We start from the raw sequence: 27,712 nt of genomic DNA, 5'->3' as shown, positions 1-27,712 counted from the left end.
AAAGGATTCTTTGTGTCTAATTGTTAGAGGAGTGATTAGGGATAATAAGAAGGACAAAAAGAATGGAGTCTCACTGTCTGGTAATCAGAGCCATTCCCCCCAACCTTTCAGGCTACAATCCTATTCAGCAGTAAAGCCTGATGTAATTGGATTGCAACTATTGCTTTCAAAAAGGTAAGAGTATTACCATAATTATTTAGGATGGCTTATTCGTACAGTTAAAAAATGTACTGTAATCTTCCTGCGGGACCAAGTGATTTATGTGTGTGTATGTTTGTTATATCGGGTTCGGCAGGGCTTTTGAAAGTTTTATAAATCACTCACAAATGAGTTCACGGTGATTTTAGAGTATTATAATGACAGGACTAATTTAGACAGTATCAAGGTACTGAATAAATTCACAAAGTTGATTGAAGCATTAGAGAAGATAGTAAGTAAGCTAACACAATTGGAATATGACAGAAGCACAGCATGACTTCCATGTCTGTCGTAATTAAGTATAGCCATTACTTGTTTGTTTGCTTTTTAAAATATGTCTAGCAACATCCAAGAGGGTTTATGAAAAATGTCAACAAACTCAGCTTGCCCACCTCCACTCTTGGCTGAGTAGGTGTGTAATAAAACTGTTCTGTTAGCCAGGACTCTTACAGTAATTTGCTTTCTTTTCAAATCTGACCTCCAGCTAGCATACAAACAACAATTGTGATTAAATGCACTTAGTACATATGTTACTAATGTTTAATGTTATTTTGTTTTCCCAATAGTCTTTAAATTCACAGTGTATTTCCAGTATCTAATAAATGCAACACCTTCTTTCCAGATTTTTACACTATATTATGAGATAAATTTGATGAGCTGCTGAGCACCAGGACATCAGCAGTTTTCTGTATGGTCAGCATTAGTTGATGGCCCACACATTTCAGGCTTGAGCCTTGGTAGCTAAATACAGGTCAGCACTTTGAAAGGGAAAGCAAAGTTCAGGGTTTGGCAAAGTGATTTATGAAAAAAGAAAAGCCTTTACTGACCTTCACTAAAATCTATGTCTGCCATAAGATAAACCTGATCCTGCTAATAGATGGAGCGCTAGCACCAGCTGGAGGGGGCTGGTTGATTGTGTGTCATAGTGCCTAAGCTGCATATTGCTTTTGAGCTCAAGTGCTTTCCCATACGCTCTTTGCAGCCTTTCAGTCTGTATTTGTATGCTATCCAATATGCTGGGGTCCCAATACCTGCATCTCTTGGGTCAGTATATAGTAGTATCCTAGTTATCCTCACTATTATTGGATATCACTGTATTGTGCAGCTTCATAACAAATAGTTCCAAATCGACACAGATCCAGATGTGTGAAATTCTGTTAGCACAAAGTGCATTTGATAAAGGCACAAAGGTTTTAAGATTTTAAGACAGATCTTCAGCTAGCATAAGGCTGTTTCAGGGATGTCACAAGCTGGTTTTAATTCATATTTTATAATAAGCAAAGAAACAAATCTATTCTATACACTTTCCTAGCTTTCTCTCTTTTGGAATGCCTGGCTGTGTTTTAGAGGAAGTAGGATCTGCATCTGATTTGCCTTGGCAAATATGAGCAGGTTCATCATTCAAACTCCAAAAGGAGCTGTAAAGGTTTAAATTACACACAAACATTCCAAACTTCTTGCTTTAGGCGTATGCACAGAACATTTACAACCAAGCACATCATCTTTTCTAGCAAATAATTCCTAGGAATGTAAATTCCAGTGCAGTGGTTATCATATATTTTATGTTCTGTGCATAGCAATCATCTTGGCAAAGTAATTTTGTTAGAAGCAATAAACCAACCACTCATGCCTGGGATGAACATGAAAATAAAATGGCAGTAAGTCTGAGCATTTGTCTGTCTTTGTTACTCAGGGCGTGTTTCAGGTTTTTTTCTCCTATGAAGATGATGATCAAATCAGACATGCTACAGGGTGCACCTGAGCAACATGCACACCCTTGGTGAATAAACAAACAGCTCCATTTGAAAACATGGAAATGAGGTGGCTGTGTACTGCCTGTGTTTTTGCTTCCATACAACAGCTGTAAAATACTTGGTTGATCATCCTTAATTTCTTGCTTTCCAGAGCAACTAAGAGTTGCTGGCACAGACAGGTAGAGAGTGGCAGAAGTATGCCTCAAAATGAATACAGTCATTCTGGATACAGGGGCAATGCTGTTAGTGAGAAGCCAGAAGGGGTAGGCTTTCTAACATGGAAGTTGAGGGCTTCTGCACAAGGAAGTAAGAGAAGAGATACCAACAAACCAGAGTAATAGCAGCAGTTGTAGCTCCTGGGAGAGAAAATTGAAGTGTACAGCTGGCTGAATGCATTTTTTTAAACTACTGGCTAGTCTGTTGACCTACATAAAAGTGCCTATAGCATTCATTTGGTGGTAGAAGCAATTAATTGAAAGAAATGCCTGGTATTTAAATATTCCTGTTAGGATGGTTGAAAAGGAGGCAAAATCTGCTAATGAACAACTAGACCCAGTACTTGAAGGCAGTCTTCCAGCCTATGCCTCTGTTTGTTTGTCCCACTGTCAGTTACAAAATTCTTGGTGAGTACATGGGGTTTATGGACAGGGCAGAAACTGAGGATGTATTTCATTTGAGATACTACAGAAATGCCTAGTAATCTCTGCTGCCATTCTGTTCTAAAATTGTAATGTAATCAGTTGGCACCTTTACCATTCTTACTGCTCTTGTTTTGTGTGTAGCTGGCTGTAGGACAAGAAAAAAATCAGTAGGGCATACCAAGGAAAATTATGCATTATTTAGAAAATAGCAAATTATGCCCTACAGGGAAGAAGAAATGGAAGGTTACCTCTTTTTTAGAGCCAACGTATGCAAACACAGGTTATTGGGTTTTGTTAAGATGCACTTTAGCTATCTTGCAGAAGACTGACTGCATAGTCTGTGCTGTACCCAGCAAGTTGCACTGTTAAGTTTAGACAAACCAAGTGATTTAAAATATGGTTCATGTCAGACTGGGCAATATTCTCAACTGTAGTAAGAATATCTTGTCAGCATCACTGGATTTAAACATGCCTAAATGGCCAGGTTTACATATTAAGAAGCTGATGAAAAGGTAGGAGTAAGGCAGGGTGGAGGGAGTGTTTATTTTGAGTTTTTCCCCAAGCATACGATTATAGGTTGGGGCAAGAACAGTGAGTACTGCTACAGTTACGTTAGTAAATGGGAAGACCAACATCTGCAACAAGCACTGGTTTGGACCAGCTCTGGTCTGTCCTATGGACTATATAACGTGAACAGCAGGAATGCATTATGGGTGCATCTCCCAGTTTAGTTGCCTTCCAAAAGGAAGGCAGTTTGCATTCCAGATATGAACCAAAGCAGTGAGCATCAGGAGATTCACTCCAGAAGTCCACTCCTGATAAAACAAGAAATGCTAATGTAAGTACATGCTGTAAAAATTTATAGTAGTTAACTGAACCAGCGTCTCCCAGGAAAGACAGGGGCCTCCGTTTACAGGTGCTTTGAGACAGGAAGTTATTTTAAGTGAAGAGTTTTCACAGAAAATGTTTTGAGAGGGATCAGCATAAATTTTCAAGTGGTCTTTTACTCTACTACAATTTCCAGTTTTGAAGAGTAAGATTTTGTATGAACTCTATTATCAAATGAAGAGTTTCCTTTATTGTTGCAGCTGTCCATTTAAATATTTAGAAAAGAAAAAGATTTTACAAACAAGATAATCAAAACTGAGTACTAAAACAATTCTTTTTCTGTGGCAGCAATAGTCTTATTGATAAGCTGCAAGATACACAGATGATTTATCTTTAACTACTGTAATTCATACTTTAATACATTATAATTCAGGCTTTGCTCTGTCTTAAGATTTCCAATGACAAATAGTCCTTCACTCCAACACGCTTTATTTAATAAAGGAAAAAGACTAATCTGTTCTAAAACATACTAAATAAAACACAAAGGCTGGTAGTCTGAGTGCTACTCCTTCACCACTGCAGTTCAAGTTTTAGGCCAGCTCATCTGCCCAGCTGGGTAGTTTGGCAGCTAGAAACCTCTCCACTACAGCAGGGTTCTAGTTCAGGTCTCTAGGATTTCTGATCAAACCAATACAGAGTTCCCACCTGCTCCTATTAAGAGCTTTATTCAAGAATAGCAAGTACACCAAATGGTTTTGTTTCTAACAGACATAGGGATCCAGACAAGAATCTGAAACAGGCACTAAAATACCTGGGGTTTAAACCAAAGAAAAAACAATTTACATGTATGAAAGTGGGTGATTAACACTGGAGAGTACAAGACAGGGTAAAAATTAAGATCATGACCTATGATGCAGGTAACTGAAGTAACTGCAAAGGTTCACTGCATTATTTTTGGTAGGTTTCAGGCATATTCCAACCACATAGAAACTGAAAGACATTTCTATGCTTTTGGAAGAGACATAAATTACAGGAAGTACTATATTTTTAATATCTTCCTGGATAGCTAAATAGAGATCATTACATCATTAAGCTACTGGATCAAAATTTACATGGCTGGAGACATTCAGTTAAGGAAGTAGTTGATTATACTGTTGTTTGAAGAATGATCCAAAACATCTTTAGCTATCAGTGAACTAAAATACTGTTTTCATTATTTTTCTTTATTTAGAAATTAGAGCAAGACATGGATAAATACATACATTCACAATACAGGAAGGAAACTAAAACAAATTCTCTACAGCTAGGAGGAGAGGTATAAGCTAGTTTTATGCAGACTATTTATAAGATAAAGCAGTGAAAGCTTTTCTGATGTTGGCAACAAATGCAGAAAAATTGTTAGTTTCTCTCACTTTGAGCTGGAACTCTGCTATACAGTCCAGAGGAGGAATACAGGAAGTCACTAAAAAGACAGAAATTTCCAAAAGATTAGACTATTATTAAAGAAAATAGTCAATATTAGTGCTTTTTCCATGCTTAGGAAATATAAATGTAATGTTATCTTTGTCCATTTTAGCTTCATATCCTATTAAATAATTTTCTTTCAGCAAAGACAAAGCCTCAAAGAGCACACAATTTTTTATTTCCAGACCTCCCACTCAGTGCTGTGCTCCTGCTTGAATTGTTACAGCGATTCCCTGTAAACTATAGCCTGATCAAAAATTTTTCTTGCTCTGCAGGCAGGCAGACTGAAAACTGATGTAGCCCAGCATGTGATAAACTTAACTTCAGCACAATTTAGATTTGAATTAGTAAAAATGAAAGTCTATTCAGTCCATACCTAGAGGCATAACAGAGCAACGGTACATCCAGAAGCTACTCAGCACAGTACTCAAGTTACCAATGCTGTTCTTCGTAACTGAAGATCCATATTGCAAAACCAGCTTTAAAATCTGAAAAGTTGTACCCTTACAGAAGGGAAATGCTGGATTTCAAGTTTTAATCTTTCTCCTACATCACACAACTGTAAGGGTTTCCCACATAGTGGGGAACCTCATTTTTTCTGCCCTCTAGGCTTCTCAAACAGGTCAAAATACCTGTCAGCATAAACACTCACTCCAGCATAAACAGAAGCAGCAAACTACACACTGAAGCATTTATCTGTGCCTATATATCTCTTCTCTCTCCTGCTTTGCTCTGTACAAAGTAAAGAGCAACTCCACAAATGGAAGGGAGCGAAGATAAGCAGTTGTATTTTCATATAAATTAACAAGAGAAACTTCATTAAAAAATATATTACCCTTACAATATTTTTCATTCAGAAATTGGAATATAAAGGTTACAACTCATATGTACTTTACTGCTCTCCCTCTTTTTTCCAATAGGGAGATCAGATTCTGTCCTCTTGCTTAAGTATTCAGAATTCACATACCTTCATAATCTCCCTGTTCATTTATGGAAAGAGTAAACACAAATGGCTTGTCAGGATCTTTGTGGTCAATGTGTCTGAATATAAACTGTAATTGTTCATCTAAAGGAAACACAAACAGAATTAATTAACACCATTAACATCTGCTGCAGAGTCACAATGATGACTAAAAATCACAATATTAAGCTACAGTTGTACTTAATGTTCTTAAAATACTTGTAAGTTAAACCTGGTCTCTTTGAAAGACAAATGCATTTTAACACATCATGTTCTGCCAATTTGAGAGACAACAGTAATACCTCGACTGGGGCAGTTCTTCAGTTGTGTAAGCTAGTACGCTCTTCACTGCACGATCCAATGTTAAGCACATTGTATCACTGCACATAGAAACTATGGAAACGATAGAAACTTACCATGAATTCTGCGTATCTCCAGTCCAAGCCGCTCTTCAAACAATACTTTAGACTTGCATAGTCGTTCCACTCTCTCCTTAGCAGCTTTGTTTTTAGAAGATATTACTAGAATTTTAAAAGCCACCATAAATATCAAAGTAAAGGTAAGATAAGCACTTAAAAAAATAGTTAGAACGGTAGAAAAGCCCATCAAGTGTTGAAAACAATTCCTCCTGTAATTAAGAAAATCTACTTCTTATCCTCCACTTACTTTCCTTTTTCTTCATCAACTCTTCTTTAAGCTCTTGGATGCTGTCAGTCAAGGCCTGCTTTTGCTCTTCTTCTTGATTTAGGTTAGACTTTATTTTTGTCAAATGCTCTTGATTTTCTGATATGCGTTGGCTCTGTTGGAGAATCTCTGAAATGAGGCAAGAAAAGTATGAACATATACAGTTAATTTATTAGGTCCCTGCTATTTAGTACTTATCTCTATAGTTTGAGGTGAGTCATTTGAATAAAATCTAGTGAAACATATGCTAAATCAGCATAACTATACTAGCAGCATCAAATAAAGGCTTAAAGCGAAAGTTATTCAAAAGAGCAGCTACTAAGTAGGGGGCTCCTCTGATACTTCAATCAGATGCAATTTGTTTCTGGTGCCAGAACTACATACATCTTCAAAGCAGGAGGATGGTGGATCGTGTCCACAGACAAATAGTTTGACAGAAAGCAAGGAATGGAAACACTGGCTGATACTAGAGCTGCAGTTATTTTTACCTGATATTCTGAAGTTTAACTACAAAATTCAGAGAAGTTAACCCTAGACTGATAGGCTGACTGTATTCTATTACTAATACGGAAGAGGCATAAGTAACCTCACAATATTTAACTTCACTAAGCAATTTAATTTACTTTTCCTATTGCAGTCAGCAATTTCTGGTACTTTGTTATTTTAACTACTTAAGCACTAAAATCACTCTACAGAAAACTTTTACCCAATGTTTATCTTCTTGCATCATCAATTAAACTTTCCACCAAATTGCTTTGACTTGCAATTTATATCCTGCAACCAGCCAAATATGTTTGGGTTTAGGTCTTTCTTCATTCTGATGGTATTATTTATCTTTTAAAAACTGAAGTTAAACATATTATTCAGCTGTACTAAGTTAATTTTAGAACTGTTAGACATGTTAAATAAACCACCATACTGTACCATCACTATACTCCTGAATTTTATCAATCATCATGTCCCCTTCTTTCAGCTTCTTGGACCATTTCTCTGTAATGGAAAGTTATTTCAGTTATCTGAAGAAGTTTGATGATAACTTGGAAAAAATAGAGGTAACAGGAACATAGAGCCTTTTTACCTGAAAGTGCTTTTATGGACTCCTTGCATGAATCTCTCAGTGCTAAAGTCTGATTGATCTGTTCAGTGCCATAAATGCTTTTTAACTTGGTCCAAAACTCCTTCATTTCTCTTTCAAAGAGGTTTATTTCATCTTCTGTCTTTGTATTAGCCATTGCGCTACAACAGACACCTAAATGAATAAATACAGTGTCAATACACACAAGACAATCGCAGCAGTTACAACTCACAATTACAGGATAAACCTTCGGGGGTGGTTTTATCCTCTCGGGTTGTTGACAAAACCTCTTCCCTTCGGTTTTCTTGTTACCTTTACCGCAAGCGCTAACAGCGCTACAGGAGCTACGTTTCTTTTGCTGCTCCACCAGCCCCGGGTTGGTTATCTGCGTCAGGAGTCCCTGCGCTGCGCTCGGGACCGCCACGGTACCGACGGCCGTTTCCCGGGTCCCGGCAGCCCCCAACGGCACCGCGCCCTGCTGCTGCAGCTGCTGCCGGGGCGCTCCCACCCCTTCACCGTCGTCCCGCGGGGCTCACACCGAGCCGAAGCCCCCCACACACACACACACGCCGCCCCCGTGCTCCAGCGGATGGTGCCTGCCAAGCCCTGCCCGGGGCAACCGGGCGTGGCGAGCAGTAACTCACCGAGGCCGCCCGCACCCACCAGCTTTCAAACCGCCGGCGTCTTCCCGCCTACCCAACGGCTGCTTTCTAACTGGGCACCGCCTCTCGCCCACCTCGCAACAAGCGCATCGCTGATTGGCTCAGCCATCCTTCCTGCCGTGACTGGAGCCGCAGCGCGTTCTGGGAGCTGCTGGTGGCGTTGCTGCGGTAACGGTCCCCCCGGCGCGGGGCGGAGCCACCATGGCGGGCAGGGCAGGGCAGGGCAGGGCAGGGCAGGGCAGGGCAGGGCAGGGCAGGGCAGGCCCGGGCGGGGCCGCTGCGCGGAGGCGGTCGGTGCTGGTGCTGTGAGGGAGAGGCAGCTGTGAGTCCATCTCCTTCCCCTGGGAGATGCCTGTTGGGATTAAGACGTTTTCTCAGGGCTCGCTGAGGGGTGGCGGCTGGGCTGTGTGCAGCGCCGGGAGCGGGGCTGGTGGGCCGCGGTGAAAAGCCTGCCGCGGTTTGTGCGATTTTCTGTTCCGTGCTTCATGAAACCAGGCTCGAACTGGGCAGCAGCCTAGCTCCTTCAGGCTCCTCTGAAGCTTGAACTTGTTTCCAATGTCTTGTTTATTCACGGAACATACTTGGGGTGACCTAGTCATAAGTTTTGTGAGACACATGAATTGCCTTTTAACACACCAAGCCTGAATGCTCCCGTGTGAAACTATTTACCTGTCTTTTTGATAGGTATCTTTATGATAAGTAAATGATAAAAATTTGATCTTTAAGGTAAATCTTTGATAGGAGACTGATGTGCAGAGGTAATTAAACCATTTTTTGTTACGAACAAAACCACAATACAGCAGCCTTGTCTGTACTCAGTCAAACATTTGTCAGAAGCCTCTGTCATCATAAATGTCCTCCTTACAACACCATGCCTAGTTTTTCTCCAGTTGTGTATATTCCCTTTTGACTCTGGATAAACACTAGTTTGTGATCCCGAATACCAGCCTTCAGTGTATCATGGAAGCTACTTATTAATCACTTTGTTACCATAGCTAATGAATTTCCTCTAGCTTTAGTTTACTTCAGTGCTATTCAGGTGGTCTCAGCATAATGTAAACTTAGTAAAGCTTTCAAGATTGCTGTCTGAAACCATTAATTACTTTTACCCCCGCACTGGACCCAAAGCAAAGTCTGAGCTGAGACCACCAACTATTAGTTGCATTATTCTTATATAAACTGTTACTGCTGGTGGATAGCATTTCTACTCAACTGTATTTCTGTTTCATTTGACTTGGACACCTGTTCTCCAGATTTCAGAGTTTCCTCAGCATTAGTCCTAAAGCTAATTATTAGATGACTGTTTCTTATCTGCTTCAGACTTAAATGTACTGAAGTTAGGCTGGTTCAAGGGCGATGACCTAACCACATGTAAATTTGGGCATTATGGAGGCTATACCTTGTGGCTTTTTTTAACTAGGACCATTTTCTCTTTTTCCCAATCAGACTTTAAACCTAGCCAAGTCAACGCTGCCAGTATAAAGTTTAAATGTTGCCCCTGACATTGCTAGCCTTTGTTATTTGAGCTCATAACTTTCTGAATACAAAATTTTTGCAGCCCCTGGAGTTTAGCAAATGCAAATTGAGCTAATCTAAACAAATCCTGAATTCTAATCTGTAATCTTTTGGTGGGTTCTTCAGTCTGGTCTCTTCTGAATCCTTTTGTTAACATAGATAATAGACTCACCCCACAGTAGCTGGCACTAGCTCCAGAATGTTAGGTATCTTTTTTCATCAGCTTCCTTAGATTTCATTAGTCCTATTCCTTTGTTTTAGACTTTCAGCCAAAAACTAAATACAGCCTGTGACATTTACTATCACAATCCATACCCTAAATGATCTTTTTTTTTCTGACTGATTTGGGAGTCCTTCTTCAGAGTTTTCTACAGACATGAACTTACAGTATAACCTATTCTCAACCTTACTTTCCCGCTACGAACTCTTTCCACAATCAGCTTACCAACTGCGTCTTTAAATGAAGCATGGTGATTTTTAGCAGGTACTAGCTTTCTGTTGAAAGACAGCTCTTACCAACCACATGCAGAAATGTGGTCTCATGGCCCAAACTTAGCACAAGTCATGTGCTTCTTAAATCCTCTGTTGGGTTTGATTCAAGAGGCTTTGTAGTCAGAAATGCTGGCACCTAACTTTACTGTAACTCTAGCCCTGCCACTTGTTCTGAAATGTTTTTTTCTAAATGTCTGTCATATCAAGCCACGAGGTAGTCATGGGTGGAAGAAAGTTTTCACGGTGATTTACCCTATTTCTAGCACTATGAACTTTGCTAGAGACAATGTAGTTGTATGGTGTGCAATTTTTCTGCATTTTCCAGCTCTTCGTGGGTGTTTTTGTAACCCTAGGGTACTTGATAATGTCTGAGATGCACATCGACAGCAGCAGGGTGACAGTTAACCTGCAGTCAGACTGAAGGGCAGGCTATTGCCAACCAAGATCTGTTGCTTTATTGCTAGCTCAAAGTCCATACTGGGCTATTCCAATACTGGGTTAAGGGGTAGCTGAGAAACGTAGTTCAGGGTTGGAGAACTACTGCAGCTTAGGTGGAAACTGCTAAGGGAATACAAAATTGAAGAGCTGGTGCTAATAGACAGACTCAGCTACTTCTTTTGGCAGGTTTCTGACCTCACTGGGCTATGGTTGGCATAGGGCTAGTTTCAGGGATTAGAGAATGGCCGTAAATAAGGCAGTGATCTTACTGGAAAGGGAACAAAAAAAACTGCAGTGGAGTTTGTTGCCTTTATGGGTCCAGAATTAATTTTTGCTTGCAGTTTATGGAACTTTAAGGATTTTTATTCACTGTTAAACTCTAGGTTGCTTGTGAGTTCTAAAAAGTAGCCCTTCATACTTAGAATTATAATAACTAGAATTCCTTAGATGTGACTTTTTCATGAACATGCCAGAATTGTATTCCATGTGTTGTCTGTATCATTTACACTGTTACACATACAAACACATAAACAAGTATTAAGGTCTGTCAGTTACTGTTATATTGCAAACACAAAGTTTGTTACTTTTCTGTATTTGCATAATTTACTTTATAGTAAGGAATAATGATGGAAAGATTAGATAAAGGTGGCAGAACCAAGAGAAACCAACTGGTTCGTGTTAACGTTTGCTAAACCTCTACTGGTCAGCGCAGCCCTAAAGAGGCCTGACCTTAACTAGGGCTGCCTGGTTCCAATGAGGAATGCTTGAGGGAATGAAATACGGAAAGAAAGAAAGAGCTCCTTGAAAGATTCTTCCTTTCTTAAATCTCAAATTAAGATGTATCTTTTCAGTGTTCCATTTGGAAAATATTCATACCTAAGAGAATAGCTGTCAGTTGTTGTGCACAGTGTCTACTTGTGAACTTACTAAATTGCTAGTTAATCCTTGTAGCTGGTCCAGTGCCAATGAAAACACTGATGTGGAAATTAATGTTATTGTTCAATTAACTAAGCATAATGTACCAGAAAGTTAGGCCCAGTACATAGGCCTCCATTAACAGTGTTTTAGAAAATGTTTGCTTTGATGGCTTTTCCTTCCCTTGCAAACATTTGCTTAACAACATCTGATATCCGTTATGTAATATTTGCTCTAATATGTGGGTGTAAAGTAGCTGTAAACATTTTATCCTCCCTTCAGTGGATCATCACCGTGATTCTTGTTTCTCTGTTACTGCCAAGAAAATATACATTTTGGATGGTGTCTGGTTTAGTGTATCTTGGAAAATAAAGTAAATCGAGAAAATATCAATAAATTAAAAACTCTGTATATGAACAGATGGCATTTTAAAGGTTTTTACTTTGCACTAAGAACACATTTGATCATGTGAAGGCCAAACCTTGGTTCTATAATATCAAAACAAGACAAAGCTTTGATTAAAAAGGTTAATTGCATGCACATTCTGACCATTTTGTACAGATCACTAGTTTTCCTCACAATTCCCTGTACAAAAATACAGCAAATAGTTTCATTTCATATATTATCTCAAGTGACTTTGAAATACTAAGTGCGTTACAGAAGCATTTTGCAGTGCTTTGCATAGAAAAGGTTGGGGGGAAGCCTGTTGAAGTATTTCTCATTTGTTGGTTTAAATGAGTTATTAAATATAGTATTTCAAGATGTGTTTTGCCATCTTTTCTCTGCTGGTTACTAGAGCTAAGAAAATGTTTCGTGTCTCAAACTTCTATAGGTTGCCAAATATCACAGGCAGGACAAGAGATGACTTGCATGTGAGCTGTTGATTGCCTCTTGGATGAAGCGGGATCATGAGTGCTTCCAGGCATAATGAGAACATCACCTGAACTGCCTTTCTCACAGAAACCTGCTTACCTGTTCCAAAAACTTCACGCTTTCTGTTCTGTAGACTGTGGAGTTAGTTGAGTTTTTTAAATATCCTTTATAAACATGACTCCTCTGGTCTATTTAAGATGTGGATATAGGAGCTTCTGAAACAAGTCAGAAAGAATCTAGAAGAAAATTAAGGATTAAGTTTGCTGTTAGCCTTCATTATGTCTAAGGTGCTTATCTTTCTATCTAAGAAGAAAGATAATTAGCAGCATATGAATCAGCAGCAAAATCTTTAAAATGAAAATTATTATCAGGAGGCCTTTAGCATTTATACTAAAAGAGGTTACTTTACTGAAATGTTGACAAGACATACCTTCAAACATTATATTAAAGTTTCTGGAGAACCGGTGTGCCTGAGTGGTTCTGTCTGAAGATGAGTTCAGCCAGAGCAGATGCGGCACTGTCCCAGTGGGTAATATGGGTCTGTGTTTTTATATTTATAAATAAAACAAACATGCAAAAAGTTATTGCAATGGTCCTGTACATCCTGCATCAGAGAGGCAATTTTTCTGATACTGTTGAGCAACAATGCTGCCATTAAAGAGGGACTGGAAAGTGATCTATTTTATTACTTGGTAGACTCTCCTGAGGACATTAAATTGTATCTTGATGGAAACTTACTTGCTGCAAAATGTTTTTTCCTAATAGAACAATAGTTATTTAGACTTCCCCTCATTACAGTTGCTGTTTTAACTAAGTACTAGAAGTAAGATGGCTGTTACTTAGCTGCCAACTGACTTGACATTTACACTCATGTTTAAAGCTAATTATTCTTTATAAACTAGATTGAAAAACAGAAGACGACCTTAGATTCTCCACAGTTTTGCATACTAAACCCAGACATATATAAAAGAGTGATTTTTATTGATGTTGTTACTGTAAGTCCGACTTATCTTTAAAGGAGAGATACTTCTGCAGGAAAAAAAAAGGTAGCAAAAGGACATTTTCTCTAGTAATAAGGTATAAAAAGTTATTTGAGAGAGATTTTTCTAAACAAGTAAGTTCTTGGCAAAGAACTGGGGGAGGGAAAATTAATTCCATCAGTTAACGTATATGACAGTTCCCTTGCTGGACACCCTGAAAAGGTATAAGCTGTATGGCTTAGCAAGAAACAAATGTCCCCAAATATTTGCAGCTGAAAAGCTAGGAAATATTTATTGTTGAAATATCCTGAAATTTTGGGTTTAAGAGCGTTTTCCTTGAAATCAGGTGATACCAGTTGAAGTGAATAATTCAATGTACAGAAAAATATTGTAGTAGTTATTCAGAAACAGTGCATATAATTTTAAATTTCTTTTTAACTTTAAGGTTTTCTAGATGGCTCAATGCAACTGGTAACAACAAACATAGGATTTAAATCTGCTAAAAAGTTACCAGACTATTAATAGCTAAAATAAATGTGAGATTGTGTCAGGAGGAGAGGTCTCCTAAGTCCATTTAATTGTCATGCCTTATTTGTTGCATCTACTTAATGTTTCCATGTGACTTCCTTGACCGCACATCATAAAGCCCTGTTAAGCTGTTAAGTCTCTCTTCAGCAAAAACAGTTAAGTAGTTCATATCTTTGTCCCCCACAGCTTGTATAGTTTAGCTTCAGGTGCCATGGAGAAAGCAGTGGGGAAGTGTGCAGTGCATACAGCTGCTTTTTTTCCAGATTTTAATTGTTTCAGATACATAGACGATCTTGAATAGAAGATAGGAATAAAAGAATTGAAGTTTTCCTCTTGCCACTCTGATGATATCAGATGATGGTATCATCAGACTTTTGGCATCCATTTAATCTCTTGTGGAAAAAAATTTCTCATGTAGCCACCTCACAAATGAACCTAATCTTTTCCTATGCTACAGTTATTAGCCCTAATATTGATAAATCTGATGTGCTAATACATTATTTGGTGTATACTCTTAAAATCCCATTATCTGGCAGAATCTGTTTCCCCTTGGCTGTTTGCCCAGAAGAATCCAAGTGCCTCACTTGGGAATACTTCAGGGAAATACTCATCTGTTCCCAACCTTACTCTGGTTTGCGAAGCAGGTCTCATTTCTGCTAGGCTGGGCAGTGAGAAGGGGGGCTGCAGCAGGTCAGGCTGCAGCTCCTTCTGTCAGAGGTGTGTAGGACTTGCATCATGTAGGCAATACGTGAGAATGGCAATACTGAATGAGATGACTCGGAGACTAAGCTGCTTCTGCATGGTGCCTTGGACTAACATGGCCTCCTGTATGAAGGAAACAGTTGTTTTTCAGTGCTTTGAAAATATTGCTGCTTTAAAAATGAATCTAGAGCTCAACAGCATTTTGATGTATGGATCCTGGTTGTATTTTCATGACTGAAAATGTGTTGTGCAAAGTATTAGACACAGCATGGTAGCCAAATTCTATTTCAAAGTGAAATGTACAGCTTTAATGACAGTTCTGCAAAGACCAATTATTTGTGTATTCTTTCTATCCTTTATACAGGCAACCCTTAATGAAGTATACACATTACTAATGTCCATCCTGCAGAGAAATGAACTGTGAAAAAATTCAAGCAAACATGTTCCAACTGTTCATAGAAAGGATTGCATAAGTCACACATTGTGTTTCCACAAAACTTGCCCCACAATTTGCTGCTGCTCGGCATGTACTTCACTTAGTTTCCTCCAATTAAAATTCGCAAACAGAAAAGCTTTCCAGTGTTAACCGACTCGTGCTTTCCCGGAGATTTGGAGCCACGTGTTCCGGGAATGGCTGGGTACACCACGCCGATACAATATAAAGGCGACGTCAATCATGTTCTCTCACTTTTTAATAGCTCCCCTCCATCGTTCTCAGTCTCCATCACTAGAAACTTAAGATTAAAGAACTTTGCTATATTTCAAGTACAGTTTAATCCATTAAGATGGATCTCCTTCATAGCAATGGCGTGCTTATCATTCAGCATTTACAGAGGGACTACAGGGCTTACCAGGATTTCCTTAATTTTATGTCACATGTTGGTGATCCCCGGAATATATTCTCAATCTATTTTCCGCTTTGGTTTCAGCTCAACCAAGTGGTTGGTACTAAAATGATATGGGTGGCAGTCATTGGTGATTGGTTCAACCTCATATTTAAATGGTAAGAAGTTGGATTTATTTTAAAATTTGTTATTTTTAATGATGGTTACTACGTATGCCTCAAGTTTAGAAAACTTTCTGTGAATAATGTACTAGTAGACTTTCCCCTGTAATTATAAAACAGGAATTCACAATTAAGATATTTAAGATATGTTTGAAATGACATTGTGATAAGACAAGAAGAACCTATAGAACTGTTATAGAATAGTTTTGGCAATATAGCTCTTCATATTCATTGTAAGATTATTTATCCTGCTTTGCTGAGGCCTTCTTAGATAAAAATATTTTTATTGCATTTCTGCTTCATTTTATTCTATTTTTTGTCAGGATTTTATTTGGCCATCGCCCATACTGGTGGGTGCAAGAAACAATGATTTATCCTAATCAGTCAAGCCCATGCCTTGAACAATTTCCTATAACATGTGAAACTGGACCAGGTAAGAAATGTTGGAGATTACATTGGTACATTTAATAGAGATACTGTCTTTTGTGGGGGGAGAGGATGTGACTTATGCAGATCTTATATGATGTACAAATCGCAGCACTCTTGTTTAAAATAGCACTAAAACACAGGAAGAGAAAAAGTTAGAAATGTGATAGGTGTTTGATTGCTATGACAAGAACGTTTACTTCATTACCCTTAAGCAGTGCAAGGGAGGGGGATTTGCTTTAAAAATAACTCCTAGAATGAAGCAGCGTATTGGAAGGGAATTTTCACAAAACTTGTGTCATAGGTTCAGAAAGAGCAATTCACCTGCTTTGTGAGGTCTCTTTTAGGAACAGTTGCAGTGCCAATGACATCAGCTTGTGGAGAGAAATTCCACATTGTTTAAGAGTGTTCCAGAACAGAGCGGGGGGCTGTTGAGTTTGAGGCCTTGTAATCATGTAATGTATCACAAGTGGAAAATGGAACCTCTCTTCCCAGAACCAGACACTGGCACTGAATATGGGGGGGGATATGTGTACAGATATATGGAAAAAAAAGTCTTTAAAAAATTACCTTTTCAATGTATTTTCACATTTTTATGTATCATTGTCTTCTCTGTGGAGCTCAAATGTAGTACTGCTGAAGTTAAATGAACTTGTGCAACCCTAATATGTGGAATAAGGTAAATTTGCTTGGAGCTAACTGAGTTTAGTTTAATTCATTGTACAAGAAAATATTGACTATGTGAATGAATGTGCTTTGCGCCTCATCAATGCCACTGCAAGCTTCTAAGTGGTTTTCAGAGCTGTATTTTGTTTACAATATCCTGCATTATATGCCATTGTAATTCTGAATGAGAAGCTTAAGCCCTTGTATCAGGCAGGGTTTAATAATGCTTGGGCTATATATGATGTGCAGTCTGTTTCAAGTGAATTCATTTGGGACCTAACCCAAAGTCTTAAAGTCCTTCAGATCTTTTCAAAAGCCTTAAGAACTGAGCCTGTTCAGCACCATGTAATTCCAAGCCCTGGCTAAGGAACCAGTCTGTGTGTTTCATTTTGATTCATTGAACCAGAAGGCCTTTCTTCCTCTTTCTTTCTTTCTTCCTGAAGTAACAAGTCATTCCTGTCTCTGTCCAGTGGGTACCACTGTCATATCAATTCCTCATTTGCACTTAGAATGACCCCATTTTCTCCCACCTTCAGATTTGCCCTTGACCATTGACAGTATCTGTTACTCACCTGTTGCAGTCAGCACAACTATTAGGTACACACAGCCCTTGTGTAAGCTTACATGGAACTTCACACCCTTTTTAAATACGCAATTTATACGAAAAGATTAGAGAAGCAGCCACAGGCCTGAGAAGGGCATATCCAAATATTGCTAGGATAGCCTGAACCCCAAACTCTGTGGCTTAACAAAAGGGAAAGCTGAAGGAACTGTTTATATCATTACATGGCAAGCAATCTAGGACCCGAATTTGGTTTGAACTTCTGGAATGAAATGAACTAAAATCTTGCAGTCATCTCTTCTTCTATTTGTAAGATTTTAAGAACATAAACCTTAAGGTGGAGTTTGTCTGTTTCTAGTAGGTAATTTGTAGATGAACTGTGAAACATTTTTCCTAGATGGCATTTTCCTAGATGACAACAAAGAGAGGCTTTCCCAATGCTGATATACAACATTATGGTTTCCCTATCAGTGACCTTTGTTCTGTTGTGAGGTTTAAAGTGTACATCTGTTACAAAATTAACAAAATGAGTTTAGCATAACTGCTAAAGATCCTGCCAAGCAGAATACCAAAAATGAGTGCAGCAAGCCAGAAATCATTGTTCTTGTCCTCCCTAGACATTCCTGTTTTGCTGCTTCGCTGAAATACTCTTTTGCTTTGCAAAGTATATATAGTGTTGGGTCATAACACACTCTTCAGCCAGAATGATTTCCTCTGCCAGTGAAATTACCCTGTCCCTTTTACTCCTCTTTTCTCTCCACAGAAAGCCAAGCTGTGAAAGTCTGTTACAGACAGATTCCAGTGACCTAATTTTCTCTCCTTTCCTATTTCAGTTTGTTGAATGTAAACCTGGTGAACAGGGGAAAAGAAGTGACAGAGTAATTTTGGGAATGATTTCTTTTGTATCATGCCAGCATACTTTGGGTTTTGGTGATTTTCACAGTTGTAGGAACTTCTGTGGGGCTTCATATTGTTTCCAGTAAAATTAAAATTTTATTCATTAAATTAAAACAAATTACATGTATATTATTATGCCTGACCTAAAATCACTATTAATCTCTATATGAGAGTGTGTTCCATGTTACAGACTACTGCGGGTACAGCAATTAGTCCAGTATGTTACAGCATCATTTCATGTGTCAGTTCCACTGATAATCTGTTTCCAAGCTAGTTGACATTGTACAACACCTTAAAATCTATACAATAAACCAAAGTAAAGCATAAAGACACGGTTCTTCCATCACACTTCAGATACATTTCTAAATTTATTACAAAACTACCTAAAATGTGAATTACCTGGACTGTTAATATTACTAATGAGACACAGATCACAATTACAATTGCTAACACCATGGTAATTAGAGAGGCAGATAAAAGGCAGTTTGGAAGGGTCATCTAAAGTGATAGTGGTACTTTAATTTAGAATGTTACAAAGAAGTAAATCTCTGTTGCTCCCCTGAATTATGAGGTAGCCTATTCAAAACCTCTCTCAGCTGAACCACGTATATAACTTCTACATTGTTATATTATTGTTCTATTCTATATTATATGTTATATGTTATATTATTGTTATATTCTACAGCCTTAAGAAAGCCCTAGATGGTCTGTTTTTAAAATCACAATCCAAATCTAAGTAATGGAAGAATACTATGCTTTCCAATCAAGATACCAGCTCACACCAATATAAGATGGTTAAGCTGTTACCTACTGGATTTCAGACAGATATTCTAGATTCTGTATAGATGAGTCTTCTGAGAAGTTCATATTGATAAAATGAACTTTTGAGAAGCAGTTGACATTCAGCCTTTGTTAACCATTTTCTTTCTAAATGATTAGGTGCCTGAGTAACTGCCAGTAGACATTTGCTATACAATAAATGTTACAGTCATCATTTTTAAGCTTGAATATTTTCTTTTTGTTTTTACTAGGAAGCCCATCTGGACATGCCATGGGATCTTCCTGTGTCTGGTATGTAATGGTCACAGCAGCACTTAGCTACACAGTTAGATGGAAAGATAAATCAGCAGTTACCCTTCACAGGTCAGTGTCTTTCCTTTATTCTAACTCATACAGATATTTCTTTATGTACATGCTATGTTTTTAATGGACTTATTTTAACCAACTAGTCATAGTCTGGTTTATCCAGTTTTTTTAAAAAAAAAAAAAGCAAACAAAAAAACCCGAAACAAACCAACAACCCTTTATTATGATCTGCTTCAGCTGAAGAAAAAAAAATTTACAAGGTTTTATCCATTTGTATAGGCTGGTATTTAATAACTTAGGGTCATTGTATACAATATCTCTGAATCAGTGCCTATTAAAGGTTGTGTCACGACTTCAAGTGTTGGAAATTTTGAATTCTATTGTCTTTACATGTTGGATCTTTTGGTTAGTACATAAATTTACTGCTTTGATGGTAGTCCTTCTTACCCTATTTTAAAGCAAATGTGCATAATGTTGGCAAAGTTCAGTGTAACATGTTACCCCAGCTCTGTGGGGAAGTCTTAGAATTGCTTTGATAGCTGTTCTTTCCAAGCCTGACAAGGTTGTTCTCATACTATGTGAATTTTGTCACCAAATAATTGAACTTTTGCATTTAAGTATGACTTCATGATGCGAAATATGTTCAAGGTACTAGTGCTAATTTAACTTGCCATTGATGACTTTCATCACTAAAATCACGGTAGTGTCTAGGACCTGAAACTACTGGGGTCTGTTCCTGCAGCCCTATGTGTGGCTGCAAGAGCAACCAGCCTTGCTAATGTCTTAGTACTGACTTCCAGTTCCTAATCATCTGATTCTAAACTTCTCTACTTGTAAGCATCTGCTTGGTAAATATGAGCCCAACACAAGGGGGCCTGGTGTAAATCACTAGGTGAAATATCTTGTCTTAATTCTTAAGCATCTTCCTTTTCCCTCTTAGACTGACATGGTCATTCCTCTGGAGTATTTTTTGGATTATCCAGATAAGTGTGTGCATCTCGAGAGTATTCATAGCAACACATTTCCCTCATCAAGTTATTCTTGGAGTATTTGCTGGTAATGCTGCTTTTTTTTTTTTTTTTTTTTTCCTTTTATTTTCAACATATATGCAAAATCTGAAAAAAATTAAGTATCAGAAAAGGCAAGAGATTTTTAGTAGTGCTGCTCAGCTCTAGTGGTGGTCTGGACTCTGATAGATGAAGGATTTGTCTAAAGGTAAAATTTGCGAGGTAGTATGTATCTGCTGTCTTGTAACTCACACAGGGAGTGAGCCCTTGTCCCTGTGGCAGTTGATGGTGACTGCATTATGTCTACACTGCCACAGACTAGCCGCTGCCTGGTTTGTACTGGCTGCATCTGATCTTTATCTGTGCTTCCTGTGTGGAAGGGATCAGAGAGGAAGTTGTTCCTACATGGCCCTGACCCTTCCCCTCAGGAGGAAGCTATTTGGTGTCCCGGCACAAACTAGCACGTCGGCAGCGTAGGCATGCGCAGGGCCAGAGACTTGGGGCAAAACAGAAAAAGGCAACTCAGCAGTGCAGACTCCCTAGCGTGCTTTAAGAAGCTGAAGTACTTTATCAGAGCTCCTTAAACGTGTTTCAAATTGGTATTTAGAGAGTTGAAACTTTGAACAATCTCTGTAGTATCTATCTAGTTTAAGGAGGGTGACCAGAGCATTGAGTGAGGGCTGCCTGCTCCTGTTTTCTCTCACTGGTGCAGAGCAGCCTGGGCAACCCTGGCTAGCAGCGTGCAGTCCAGCTCTCCCTTTTCACAGCCAGGATACAATGAGTAAGAAAGAAAAGTGTGTTCTGTGTCCTTTCCTTCAACACTCAAAGCCTGTGTGGGAACTGGTATTCAATTTTGCATTGCTGGGGCCAGTGTTTGAGTTCCTTGTGGAAAAGGAATGTTCTAATTTACATCTAATATTTGATAGGTTGTCATCTGGAGATGCAGTCAGGCCTAAGGTATGCCTCATATCAAAAACATGTAGTGCTTGGTATTTAATTTCTTTTTTTCCAAATTAGCAGTTTTGAGTGGGAAAAAAGGGTTTGTAATGTACTACGGAAGTAGTAAATTGTGTATGTGTATAGATACATATAAAATACATAGATATATTCTTCTGTCTTCAAAAGTCAAATTCTACAAGGACACTGTGAAAAGCGCTTCTTCAAAGTACATGTGTGTTGTTCCCTGTAACACTGAGTTTCTAATCCACAGGCATTCTTGTGGCAGAGGCATTTGAGCATACCCCTGCTATTCAGACAGCAAGCTTGAGAATGTACATCAAGACAAACTTGTTTCTTTTCATCTTTGCCCTTGGCTTTTATCTAGTCCTCAAGCTTCTTGATATCGACTTGCTATGGTCTGTTCCAAAGGCCAAGAAGTGGTGTGCCAACCCGGACTGGATAAACATTGACACAACCCCCTTTGCTGGACTGGTGAGGAATTTAGGTGCACTCTTTGGCTTAGGTCTCGGAATTAATTCTGAAATGTTCATCATGAGCTGCAAAGGTAAAAATAGCTGTAAGATAAGTTTCCGCATATTGTGTATAGCTGCTTCTTTAGCTACACTGCAGCTGTATAATTTCATTAAGATACCTACTCATACTGAGCATTTGTTCTACATTCTCTCTTTTTGTAAGAGCGCAGCTATGCCTCTGACTGTAGTTGCCTTGGTTCCGTACTGTGTCCACTCGTTAATGAGGACAACTGAAAAGAAACTTAATTAGATGATAAAGTTTCCAGATGGTTAGCAGTGTGGGGATGGATATGAACTGTTGAAGGCCCCTCCACAAAGGCAGTTTTGCTAACTCATTTTAACCAAGGGGGATGCCACTGCATCTTTGATGTGCTCCTGGTAAGTAATCAGTACATCCACACTCAGTACCTTCAAGAATGACTTTGGCAGCTCAGAAATAGTAATTGTTGATTGTAGTCCTAGAAGTACTGCAACCATGCTGCAGTATGGTTAGAAATGACCCAATACTCTGGGTCATGATGAAGTTGTAAAGTATAATCAACTAGTTTTATTTAGCTACTTGGTGGTCTATCTGTCTCCAGCTAGATGGTGCTTCAAGCCTCTGTTGTATATAGTGATACTCAATATTTAAGTTTTTTTGTATATAGATATTGTGTGTTAAACTGCTAGCTAAGGGTGTGATGGGATCACGCCACCTACAACTGTACAGCCATACCCAGGCACTGTGAAAAAGGCCAGCATAGTTATAAACAAGGCGTTAGGTTTAATTTATTGAGCTTCCTGAGCAAAATAGCTTTTGATTAAGCAAGGTGAGAAAAAAATAAAAGTTTATTTCCATTAGACTCTGTAGAATATATTTTTGCATTACTGTGTGGGTTTTATCATTTTTACTTTTTGAAAGTGGTCACGTAAATCATGAATGATACAGATTACACCATCGATATTGAAAATGCATAAATATGCTGTAGCAAATCTTTGGGTTCTGTACATCTACACAGAGCAACAAATGAAAAAAGTTGTCGGTAACGAAATTAACTCAGCAACATTGTTCATGCTCCTGTATTGCAAAGCTAAATTAGTCTAATTCTGTCAGGTCAAGAGTCACAAGCCTGAATCACTGTTAGTAGTCGTGTAAATCCTGAAAATGTGATTGCAGACTAAGTCCTTGCAAGTTTACGTTCTTGTCAACTTCATTTACCTGAGCACACAAGTAACTAATATATTAAATGTGTTTGCTGTATAAATGCATGCTCACAATAGGCAAAGGCAGGTACTTTCCCTTTTTGTTCATTACTTAGCACCTACTGTTGCAGATTCCTTTCCAGCGCGCACTCTCTTTAAGCAACATTTTGCTGATACCATCTCCTGATACTTAGTATACAAGCAGCATAAGGCTATAATATGGGTAATGAGGGCTGTGTCAGTATGATCTGATAGCAATAAGGCTTAGAAGATGTAGACATGATATTGCTTCTAGACTTCCAATTAGTTGTGGGATAATTGAAATGGACAGAATGTTATTTAATTGGGAAAACAAGGTGAATAGTTTGAATTGGCCCTGGGGAATGAACATGATACAAATTACAGGAGCAAATCTGAAACAGGCGTCCTTATTTAAGAGCCTACTAAGACTACCTTGACTTAAGAAAATTAATCATCTGGTTTTAACAGTCAGAGGAGTATTCTGCTTTGTGCATCCCCTGCTATCTTCCTTAATGGTTCTCTGAACTTTTTTCCCCACAGCAGCTGGCCTAAAACCAGTCTTTTCTGTAATTGTGACTCCTTAAGCAAAATCAGTAAGCTAATGGGACTAGAAACAAATAATGAAGAACAAAGAGAGCTATGACAAAGATTTCTCCCTTGTTCAAGTTGCTCTGTGTTTTGTTATTCCCTACCAGTGAGGTGACTACAGAGGCATCACAAAACGCTAGGAGGTTGCCCTAGCTGTCCTGTTCCTCATGCCTTCTGGCCAACAGCAGGGGATTCTTTGTGTGCAGCCCTCTGTGGCTCTTGCAGCAGCCCTTGAGCCTACTGTCAGAGTTGGCTATTTTAAGTAAACTATAAGTTCATCAGGCCTTTGGAGCTGTTCATATTGCTAATATTTGGAACAGATACAGAGCATAAACACATAAATGGTGATGGGTTGAACTACTCAACCTAGTTTGGCCACAAGGCCCCCTTTTAAATTAAGCTTTCCCTGTGTAATAAGGAGGGTGGACACCACTTGACTGATCCCACTAATGGGATCCCAGGGGAAAGTTAATATTTTAGTCTTGATTTAGCAACGCCCACATTGGAATAATTCCAATTAAAAATTTGGAATTGGCAATTCCAAATGTCCTTCTATCTATCTGCAGAAAGATTGTCACAAGGCAGGACTTAGATAAAGTGAGTGTCCCTCAGCCCTCATACAAACTAGGGGACAAGTTGGCATTACACTCAATTCACAACACTCACTTTTGCTAATACTGTTCTTGTTTGTCCTCCCCTTTCCCTGTTCTGCCTCCCTGAAGGGCAAGCTCTGGCAACAGACAGGCTTTTCCTGCTCAGAGGTAGCCTAGTTGGAGCAGGGGCTGCATTTGCAGAGCAGTTACTCACGTGCCATCCCAGAACAGTCAGCTACTTCTGTCAAGGCTAATAACTCAGGGCTGGCTCTGAAAGACGTAAGCAAACGCCTTTGCGTCTGCTCACAGGCCTTGTCACCAAGCTCCAGAGTGGGGAGATCTTACCTGCGGGCAGCTGCAGAGGAGAGGCCAGTCCAGCTCTGCACCAAGCAGTCCATCAAGGCCTGTTGCTTATGCCCAGACACATGGTGTAGCTCCACTTGCACTCAAATCCCTTCGCCCAGTTACTTGAAGGACTTTAGACTCAAGTGGCTGTCAATAGCATGCAGGTATAAAGTGGCAGGAGACGGCACCCAGGAACGTGTAAGCCCAGTGCAACTGTTCAGTGTAGAGCCTTCTGTTACACAGGCATACTCCCCAGTACATAGCTCCCAACAGTTACTAGCTGCCTAACACCAGGATGATGTTATGGTGAAGAGCAGTAGTAGGGCCACCCAGCTGGGCCTGTGTCACTTTGCTCCTGAAAGGAGGTGGCAGGCTCCTTTGCAGGCAGCAGCTAGTGCAGTGGCACTGGCCTTCTCAACAAACAGCTCCATCCCGCACAGCATGCCCTTGTGACAGAGATGACCCGAATACACAGAAATACTTGTCTGCTGCAAGATACCCATGCATTTGCCTGAGGGGAAAGAGATGAAGTGCTAAAGCACAAGAGCCAGTAAAAAATACAATTTATTGGTATAATTTGGACCACAAAAGTGGTGTCCTTTAGGCAAAAGCATTATAGAATAAGTACACATAGTAATTGTCAGTTTTAATAAAGAGTCGTTATTTTTCCATGGCCTTAAATACTAATATAAATTAAATATCATCTAGGTATGTCAATAGGTTATTGATAGTCACTCTGGCAATAGTTTCAGTCCTGAGCCAGCCAAACTAATTACTGTTCTGAAACATAAAAAGGCTAAAAAGATTAAAACAGAAGGTCACTGATGCAGCTTCCTTTTCCATTTTCAGTTAAGGATTAAAATACAGACTTCCTTGGGAAAAATAGCATTTCACTGTCAGCTATGTGATTTCAGTAGGGTCTGCTGAGGTCATTCTATTAATGGAGTAGTACTAAAGGTGAAATTGTTGGGGTTTGGTGTTTCCCTCCCCCCCCCCCCCCCCGCCTGGAATTAAGGCACATCATACCCTAAAAAAAAGTTCCCATCCTTACTATTCACATTTCAGCAGTTGGTACTGTTGAGTAATTTTATAAGAAGCTCCATTGTGGTATGAGTTGTTAGTGGGTAAACACTTCCACCATCAGCTGTAGTTTTTTTAGACATGGAGAATGACTTTTCCAGCTAAAACTCTAATAGCTGAAATCAAGATTTAAATTTTGAAACTGTAATTTAGACTTTCTATCCACTTTGTCTCCAAGATCCCAGTCACTAAAGGGAAGAGTCCTGTTGTCCTGCAGACAATAACCAACAACTTATTTCAGAGAAAATGCAGTAGACCTTATAATAAACCATTACAGGTACAGGCTTCTGCCAGAAGAAGATACTTCCGACCTTTGTAATTTCTGAATGAATTGTTGCTCTATTTATCAACTTTCCTTAATACAAACAAAGAGCTAATTATGGCTACTTTTTTTCCACCTTTACTGAATATATTTATGATTCCTGTTAAAATACTCATCGTTGTCTTGCCTTCTGAAAAAAAAGAGAACATATTATCCATCACCATCTCAATAGAAGTGATTTAAATAACTGTGATGATTAACTGTAGCATTTTACATTCATTTAACTAAAGCATTTATTCCTATTCATCATTTATTTGGCAGCTTTGATCAGAGTGGTGAGCGTAGGGGAAATGCTCCCCACCAACTTCTATTCCTCTTCCCGATTGCTTTCCTTACTTTTGCGGAGCTGCCTTCTTTGTATGTACGTCATGGCTTTGTTGAAGGGCCCTGCACTGCCAGGCTCAGGGTGCTGATGCGCTGGTGCTGTAGCTGCAGGCAGCGGAAGCCCGGCCTCCCCCAACAGCCCAGCTGCCATGGGTGGTATGAAGGGGTGGGAAGGTGGGGTTGCTGTACCCACAGGAAGGGCATCTGCTGTGATCCTCTGCAGACCGAGAGATTGGATCCCTTCAGCTACACAGCATCTTTCTTGGGATTGTTTTACATTCACACAGCTTGCCTAGAGAAGTGGCAGTTTCCAGAACACCAGAGTGGAGGCTTCCTTGATTGCTAGTTGAGGAAGGACAGGACTGTGCAGTCTGACTGCAGGTGGTGGCAATACCCCAACTCACCAGCAACAATCTTTCCCATTTTCAGACTTGCTTTCCCTTCACAGCAGGCTAAGCTACTTCCTGAATGCATCAGCCTGTGCTTAGTCCCCTGCACATGCCTGACAAGTGCACTCAGTGCAGAAAGCTACATACATTTAGGGTACCACAGAACTCGCAATATTGTAGAGCACTTTGTAGCACAGTGGAGTACCAACATACACGTACCTACCGCAGAGTATTTGCTTACAGGAAAAAAAAACCAAACCCTTTCAAATGTAGAATCACAGTAATTCAGCTAATTGGGGCTCCAGTGGTAACAAGCTTATAATAAGCTCCTTCCATGGCCATCAGTTCATCATGAGTGCCCCTTTCAATGACGAGTCCTTGTGACATCACAGCAATGATGTCAGCGTTCTGGATCGTGGACAAGCGGTGGGCAATGACGATGCAGGTACGCCCTTCTCTGGCCTTATCCAGCGCAGCCTGCACAGTCTAAAGGCAACAGACAGTGTCCAAGTGAAAAATACACAAACCAAATTGGGGCTCAGAGCTGAAGAGATCAGATTGCTTCAGATTAATTAACTGTACTGTGCAACGTGTGTAAAAGTGGCTATGAGGCTAAATCAAAGGTTATGTCACTGGTGTGCTCAGCTGGGTTGTGAACTAAGTTTATTAGCAGTACAGAGAAGGGACAGGTAAACACAGACAGCAGTAGAAATTAAACTGTAAGGCAGGCCTTTATTCAGCTGACATGCTGAATGCCAGCTCAGTGTGGACAGGGTTTTAGACTTCCACCATTTCTCTGACCTCTGAGTGTAACCAAGGCATGCAAATTGCTGCCCAAGTTCTTAGGCCCCTCACTGCTGTTTTTATTGGATATTCAGGCTCATCATTCATATGCTTGAATATATTTTTGTTTGGGTTTATTTTAATGTGCAGAAGCTATATTTATGGAACATTCCCAATTAATGCTTTGAAACTCAGGGAATTAGTATGTGCATTGCTGAAAACGTTCTGCCTCTCATTGGCAGTCTAAGAGCCC

At 39.4% G+C, this 27,712-nt stretch overlaps 3 protein-coding genes across 13 annotated transcripts in view; 1 reads left to right on the top strand and 2 right to left on the bottom strand.

Moving 5' to 3' along the window:
• Positions 1-4,625: 4,625 nt before the first annotated feature.
• On the bottom strand, positions 4,626-8,312 carry SPC25 (SPC25 component of NDC80 kinetochore complex). Of its 2 annotated transcripts, none has more exons than XM_075756741.1 (7): positions 8,250-8,312; positions 7,609-7,779; positions 7,455-7,520; positions 6,513-6,659; positions 6,263-6,367; positions 5,853-5,951; positions 4,626-4,883 (listed from the first exon to the last, which is right to left on the bottom strand). In XM_075756741.1, exons 2-7 carry the CDS (start codon positions 7,760-7,762, stop codon positions 4,759-4,761), a joined length of 696 nt encoding a protein of 231 aa, XP_075612856.1. In that variant the 5' UTR covers positions 7,763-7,779; positions 8,250-8,312; the 3' UTR covers positions 4,626-4,758. The 2 variants fall into 2 exon arrangements, with proteins under 2 accessions (XP_075612856.1, XP_075612855.1); XM_075756740.1 differs by lacking the exon at positions 8,250-8,312 and adding an exon at positions 7,918-8,237.
• Positions 8,313-8,518: 206 nt separating this feature from the next.
• Positions 8,519-27,712, top strand: part of G6PC2 (glucose-6-phosphatase catalytic subunit 2) — a 38,345-nt gene continuing 19,151 nt past the window's right edge. For 3 of the 6 annotated variants that reach the window (XM_075756735.1, XM_075756736.1, XM_075756737.1), the window contains exons 1-6: positions 8,519-8,589; positions 15,075-15,713; positions 16,040-16,149; positions 19,299-19,410; positions 20,294-20,409; positions 21,571-21,791. In XM_075756735.1, the coding sequence (XP_075612850.1) occupies positions 15,496-15,713; positions 16,040-16,149; positions 19,299-19,410; positions 20,294-20,409; positions 21,571-21,791 (777 nt within the window). In that variant the 5' untranslated portion in view covers positions 8,519-8,589; positions 15,075-15,495. Of the gene's footprint in view, positions 8,590-15,074; positions 15,714-16,039; positions 16,150-19,298; positions 19,411-20,293; positions 20,410-21,570; positions 24,443-27,712 lie in introns of those variants that run through there. The other 3 variants (XR_012836129.1, XM_075756734.1, XM_075756733.1) reach the window with 3 other exon arrangements.
• Positions 25,108-27,712, bottom strand: part of ABCB11 (ATP binding cassette subfamily B member 11) — a 54,404-nt gene continuing 51,799 nt past the window's right edge. For all 5 annotated transcript variants that reach the window (XM_075756729.1, XM_075756728.1, XM_075756730.1 and 2 more), the window contains one exon: positions 25,108-27,162. In XM_075756729.1, coding sequence (XP_075612844.1) covers positions 26,962-27,162 — 201 coding nt within the window. In that variant the 3' untranslated portion in view covers positions 25,108-26,961. The remainder of the gene's footprint in view (positions 27,163-27,712) is intronic.

Source organism: Balearica regulorum, chromosome 6 (genome assembly GCF_011004875.1).
Source record: "Balearica regulorum gibbericeps isolate bBalReg1 chromosome 6, bBalReg1.pri, whole genome shotgun sequence".
NCBI lineage: Eukaryota > Metazoa > Chordata > Aves > Gruiformes > Gruidae > Balearica > Balearica regulorum.
This window is presented reverse-complemented; position numbering and strand designations above follow the sequence as displayed.